Source organism: Apaloderma vittatum, unplaced genomic scaffold (assembly GCF_000703405.1).
Source record: "Apaloderma vittatum isolate BGI_N311 unplaced genomic scaffold, ASM70340v1 scaffold9897, whole genome shotgun sequence".
Lineage (NCBI taxonomy): Eukaryota > Metazoa > Chordata > Aves > Trogoniformes > Trogonidae > Apaloderma > Apaloderma vittatum.
The window spans coordinates 3,117-9,850 of NW_009724514.1; the positions used below are offsets into that span (position 1 = coordinate 3,117).

The 6,734-nt window shown below is 45.2% G+C and overlaps 1 protein-coding gene across 1 annotated transcript; it reads left to right on the top strand.

Moving 5' to 3' along the window:
* Window positions 1-1,143: 1,143 nt before the first annotated feature.
* On the top strand, window positions 1,144-5,441 carry LOC104276277 (calmodulin-binding transcription activator 1-like; the record flags this gene model as incomplete). Its single annotated transcript, XM_009872533.1, has 2 exons — window positions 1,144-1,284; window positions 3,499-5,441. Coding segments are annotated over 2 exons (2,084 nt in total), but the record flags the coding sequence as incomplete, so codon positions are not given.
* Window positions 5,442-6,734: the final 1,293 nt, after the last annotated feature.

The window sequence follows — 6,734 nt, forward strand, 5'->3', positions numbered from 1 at the left end:
GTATACATGGAGCTTATTCCTACAAAGTTGAAGTCTGTGGGACTTTTAACTGTGAATCTGCATATTCTGGTTAAGGATTTTAGAATATAGTGTGCAAAGATCCTGCTTTGCTAGATTATGACAGAGACACTTCTGAAAAGAAGAGGCTCTTCAGGCCTGAGCTCAGGCACAGGGATGTCTTGGAAATTATATTGCCACCAGCCAGCACTTTCCAAAATCTGCAAGTGAGCTCTAGTGCACACAAAGGATTAATAAATAATACGCACATATAAATGGCTTAGACATTAAAGGAGACAGAAGATGTTTTGAATCAGTTGTTATGGAGAAAATATTTTATAAATACTGTTTCCATTGTAAGTCAAGTTGAGAATATCACTGTTATGTGGAATTCTGCATCTAAAAAATTCTGAGGGAACCTTCATTCAAATAATTTTTGTGTGTGCAGCTTAGCATTCTTATTTAAATAGCTAACTGGCCAAGAGAGTCCCCAAGAAGAGAGTCCTTCACTTTGCAGCATGTTCTGCAACATCACTCTCCTGTCTATTTTCCCAAATTACTAAAAAGTTGTCCAAGACTGAGGAGGGAGTCACACAGTGACTCCCCAAATATGAGTCAGTCTTCACTGCTGCCAACCAGGATCTGACAATGAAGACCTGGCAAAAGGTTTGTATTTTCTATTATATTGGTGTATTTTTGGCTGCTGATTTTATTATAAAACTAACTAATTTTGGTTTTATATTAGACGGAAAAGATTCCAAAGCACTCCTTGGAATTGCACTGTTTTACTTCAATGTCGCTTTCAGGTTTTTGATAAAAGTTACGTGCGCTATTCAGATAGTCTTTACAATTTTTCAGCTTAGTTGCGAGAGCCACCATTAACAATAAACTGAAAGAGAGAAAGATATTCTAGTAAGAGGTTTTTCCCCCTGTCGTATGTACCTTACCCAGGAATTGCGTTTGGAAGCCTATGGATATCAGGGAGTAGAGAATAGTAAAACAGCAACCATTACTGTTGCTTTTTAAAGGTCTTCAGTTCTCGCAAAGAGCAGCAGGAAAGGGTTTCTGCTGTTCTGTTGGAGTGGCTCTTGATTCCTGGTGTGTTTGTGAAGTTTCTGATGGGAAGTTTTACTGTTCTCTTCACAGTTCATGGCATTAAGTGGACATGCAGCAATGGAAACAGCAGTTCAGGGTTCTCGGTGGAACAGCTCGTGCAGCAGATCCTCGATAGTCACCAGACCAAACCACAGCCTCGGACACACAACTGTCTCTGCACTGGTACCTTGGGTGAGTACCTCGAGAGGACACAAAATTGATCACAGCTAATCCAGACTTGAAGTAAGGTTTGTAGCGCTGAAGTGCTAAAAATGCTGTATCGTGAAATGTTGAGACACAATGAAGTCAGAGGTGACAGAAGAAGTCAGAGGTGACAGAAGAAGTCTAGAGCACAAAAAATGCAGCTGCAACTTCTGGAAAAATGTCAACACTTTGTAATGTGCAAGTTCTGATAAATGTTTTCCATGCTTGATCTGCTCAAAAAGGTATATTCCCTTCTACATGGTTAGATTTTGTTACAGAAGCTTTAAAATTTAATGTTCTTCCATCTTCACCCTCTGAACCCCTTGTCCTGCAGCCCACTTTGCTAAAGAAATGGGCTCAGGTAGTTAATTACAAGGTACCACCTGAAAATACAGGAGATTTTTGTTAAACAAGTTGGCTTTGTCTTGAGTGAGACTACAACAGGAAGAAACAGCATTCTTAGTATTAGCATTATACAGAGAATGGGAAGCTGAGTTCTCCAACTTATCTCCTTTATAGCTGCCTCTTCCTAGTGCTTTGGCCAAGTAAAATATAAGACACATAATTAGTCTTTAGCAAAATTTATAAAGGAAAGCTGTCAGTGCTTCAAAGGGTTTATTTTCTTTTTGGGGGCAGCTGCATTATACAATCAAGACTTAAGTAAGAATGATGACCTCTGAAATACCTGAGTTTGGATTAAAATTCAACCCTTAAGGCTCAGCATTTGATCCAGGCTTGCAGATCTGAACATGAATCCTTTTATTCCTCCCTTTGATGTTTTGTCTTGTGCTAAGTCTGCTGCATGCTTTTTAACATAACAGTATCACTTTGTTTTGTAATGGCTTGCACGTTGACACATACATTCCTGGTTCCTTACTGTCATCCGCAAAGGCGGCAGCCTGAAAGCCTCTCCCTTGTTCCTGTTCATCTCTATACCTAGGAGAATAGAGAGATTTAATATTGCATTTAGTCTCAAAAGCACTGTCCTGAACTACTTTGTGACCTGATTCAAATCTTGAGCACATAATAGAGAAGGTCCCCTTCAAGGGCAAGGAACAAAAGATTGTAGCCATTAGCTACAAGGAGGAGGTTTCTTTCCCCCTTTAGTCATTATACAGTGCCATAATTAATGTTCTTTCCTCATTCTAGGGAAAATTAATCAATTAAGGAAAGAAACATCAAAAATTCATGGGCTGTTCTTCTATAAACAACAAAAGCAGTCTGTGTACCAGAGTTTATGGCTCAGATGCCCTTGCAGACAGAATCTTTTACTCTGTCCTACCTGATATCCAAACTCCCAGGAACTCAGGTGATGTTTATCTTCTGTTGGGCCAGTAAAGGCGCCAGCTGGTCGTCTTCCAGTGACCTTTGCCTCAGCGCTCCTCAGGCGCGCCGATACTAATCGTGCACTCTGTGTGTGACCTCTGACAGTACAAAATGTTTATGAATGACTTAGAACAAGAGAAACGCATCACCATCCTTACGGGAGGGAAAGCTTTCTTTGTGCTGGCTAACGTATTACTTCTTTAATAATTTGACTGGCAGCTGTAACAGACACAATGATGACAAGAAGATGAGGGTTGCAGTCTAGGCGGCAGGGTGACGCCAGGGACAGGAACATGGTACAGCATCTGTCACCTCCAGATTACCAGTCAGCATCCAACCCACGAGAGCAGTTGTCAAACCACCTGACATCGGCCAGCATGAAGAGCCGAGTGTCTGTGTCACAGAGGGCTGAGGTCTTGTCTGTGGTGCCAATGAAGCAGGGTCTGTGAGGCAGAAACCCTCTGCTGCAGCTGACAGCAGCAGCCCTTGCTTTGCAGACTTCACACTGAGATCAGGCACATTTAAGTAACTCAAAAACTTGTCACAAATGCTGATTCGTCTCTTCCTAATGTATTGTCTGATGAGGAAAGGGGTAGGTGGGGTGAGGGTAAGGGTGCACACGTGCCTGTTTTGAGGATGCTGTCATTGCACATGATGGTTCTGTGTGCTAGATAAAGAGAGCTATAAATCTGGCACTGCCAAGAAATTAGTTTTATTTCCAAGGTGTATCTTGCTCTATTGTGTGAATGCTCGCTGTCTCTCACACACGCGTGTGCATAAGCACAGCTCTCCTTTGCTACAGATGTAAGATACGCTACTGGCATCGTCTTAATTTTGTGTTTACTGAATGTCTAATGTTGCTGTTTTCTGGCACAGGGGCAGGAAGCAGTGTGCATCACAAGTGTAACAGTGCCAAACATCGCATCATATCACCAAAGGTCGAACCAAGGACAGGTGGGTACAGCGCTCATTCAGAGGTACAAAATAACGATGTCTCTGAAGGCAAGAACGAGCACAGTCACGGCAAGGCCTCCAGCCGAGAGAAGAGGAATGGCAAAGTGGCAAAACCGGTGTTGCTCCATCAAAACAGCACTGAGGTTTCTTCCACCAACCAGGTGGAGGTCCCTGACACGACCCAGAATTCTCCCGTGTCCATCAGCAGTGGATTAAATAGCGACCCGGATATGGCAGATAGCCCGGCAGTCACTGGGGTCTCCAGTATGGCTGTAGCATCAGTTATGGGAAGCTTGTCACAAAGTGCCACCGTATTTATGTCAGAAGTCACCAATGAAGCTGTGTATACCATGTCACCCACCTCTGGCCCAAATCAACACCTTCTGTCCTCAGATGCAGCTGCACAAGGACTGGTACTTGCTGTGAGTTCAGATGGACACAAATTTGCTTTTCCAACAACCGGCAGTTCAGAGAGTTTGTCAATGCTACCCAGCACCGTCTCTGAGGAACTTGTGCTCTCCACAACTTTAGAAGGAAATAGAAAAATTCCAGAAACCACCATGAATTTTGACCCAGACTGTTTTCTTAACAATCCCAAGCAAGGGCAGACTTATGGTGGAGGAGGTATGAAAAGTGACAGCATCAGTACAAACATAAGGCAGTCACCCACAACGGAACGTAGCTTCAACTTCAGTACAACCCTCACAAAAGAAATTAAAACTGAGGACACATCTTTTGAACAACAGATGTCCAAAGAAGCATTTTCCTCCAGTTCTGCATCTAACACTCTCACCCTCACTACTGGTTCAGGTTTGCTTCCATCTGGAGGAGGTCTGAGCCCAAGTACCACCCTGGAGCAGATGGATTTCAGTGCCATTGACTCCAACAAGGACTATTCTTCCAGCTTCAATCAGACCGTCCAGAGTCCTCACGTTCATCAGACCCCTTCCCCCAGTTTCTTTCTGCAGGATGCCAGCAAACCTCTTCCCCTCGAGCAAAACACTCATAACAATTTGAACGACACAAGTGGCTCTTTTGTGAGCACGTTAGGAATCCCCAGTGTGAAAACAGAGTCCTCGTCCCAAACGACTTCCAACTGTAATGGCACAGTGGAAACGAGAATAGAGTCCACCTCTTCTCTCCAGCTCATGCAGTTCCAAGCAAACTTCCAGGCTATGACTGCAGAGGCTGAAGTTCCCATGGAGACCTCCCAGCAGGCAGAAGGGAATGAAAATCTACTTAAATCAGGGGATCTTCAAGCCTGCAGCACAGAACACTACTTGCAGCCTGAGGCCAACGGGAGTATCAGGAATGGGAACAATCTCCCTATTCTCCAAGGAAACGTGGTACAAGGACTCTATCCTGTGGCCCATCCCAGCTTAAATAACTCCTCCAACATGGAGCTTAACCTGGACCACTTTGACATCTCCTTCAGCAACCAGTTTTCTGATCTAATTAATGATTTCATATCAGTAGAAGGTGGGAGCAATGCTCTCTATGGACACCAGCTGGTGTCAGGTGACAGTGCCGGACTGTCTCAGCCTGAAGAGAGTAACAGAGAAACTTACAACCAGGCTGAAATGTGCATTCCTTGCTGCAGTCCTCAGCAAGCCAACATGCAGCTCAGCAGCACAGAGAATGGAGCCAGCACTATGGCATACATGCACGTGGCTGAGGTGGTCTCAGCAGCTGCGGCACAAGGCACTTTGGGGTTGCTGCAGCAGAGTGGGCGCTTGTTCATGGTGACAGATTATTCACCAGAATGGTCTTACCCTGAGGTAAGTCTAGGGCTTTTACTCATTAACATTTACTGCCTTATCTTTCATTGCTTTGTTAACAAGGGCTCCCAAGGATGGTTTTGTTAAAGCTTTGACAAGGCTTTTGAAATACTTTTTAAAAGAAGTCGGAGCATCTGAGGCCATTTGCATGTCTGAGTGTACTTTTAATTAAGTACTTCATTACCCTGACAGGGCCCTTTCTTCACTTAGGAGGCATCCAAACAGAAATGTTTTGTTTCACTGAAAAGAAAAGTATTTCACATGTGATGACTTCATAGTGCTACTAGCCACATTAGAGCAACAGAGTTTGCAGACTGGAACTGGTCCTTAAGTCTTGCTCTGATTTAGTAGAGTAGTTCCAGACCTGCATTGCCTTAGTGAGGTCAGTGTTTACCTCCATCCCACAGACTGTCCAAAATCAGTCGTACACACCACAGGTTAAAAATGTCAGCAGCACAGGCTTTTCTGATGTGAAGGAATGCTGGAGGAAAGAGGCTGTTCTGAGCCAGTAGTGGAGAGGCAGGTTGTTTTGAATTAAGAAAAATGTCCTTTTTGTTTCTGTAAGCCCATCCTTGGAGCACTGTTGTATCTGTTCCCTTATGGAACTGTTCAGGAGAAGATCTCTCTGTCCCCGATGACTAGCGCTATCTGATGATCAGTCCTGTGATGCCTCCCCCAGTAAGTGTGCATCTGTGACACCACGGGATGGCAAGTTTGCTAGTGGGCGAGGCAGCAGAAATATGCAGCAATAAGCAGATGAGGTGGCTTAGCCTTCAGCTGAATGGTCCTGTGACAGCTCCAGGAACGTGGTGTTACAGGGGCAGGTGATGAGCTGGTATTCAGTGGCTCTAAGGGTTCCCATACTTGGCAACATGAGATTTAGTGTGGAAGCAGGGGTGTTCACTCTGCAGATGGAAGGAAACAGAGGTTGCCAGCATGCAGGAATGGCTGATGGGCACTGATGAAAAGCCTCCTTTGGGAGTTTTTTTCCTTCTGTTTAGTTGCTTTCTCTCCAGACAAGTCTGTCGTGGCCAGCAAGGTGGGGTACACGCTTGAGCACAGTGGGCAGCTGAAGGCATCCTGACACTCGTTGCAGCCTCACCCAGCAGTGGCCGGCAGCTGACTGGGAGGTCTAGGACTGTGGCAGGAGATGCCGCGGGGGCTTACCTCTGCTGGCTGCCAAATCCAGAGTCCCCTTCAAGAGACAAGGTGGTCATGGATCGTCTACCACACACTGCCAGCCAGAGCTTAGCTTCTCTTGGTCTTGGTGGAAAGCTGGGTCTGAATGTGCTGGTCTTGCTCCTCTGGAGCACACAAGGTGAAGTGTCAGCGCTGTGGCGGCCCCTACCCGCCGTCCTCGGGCGGGTCACACCGCACAGG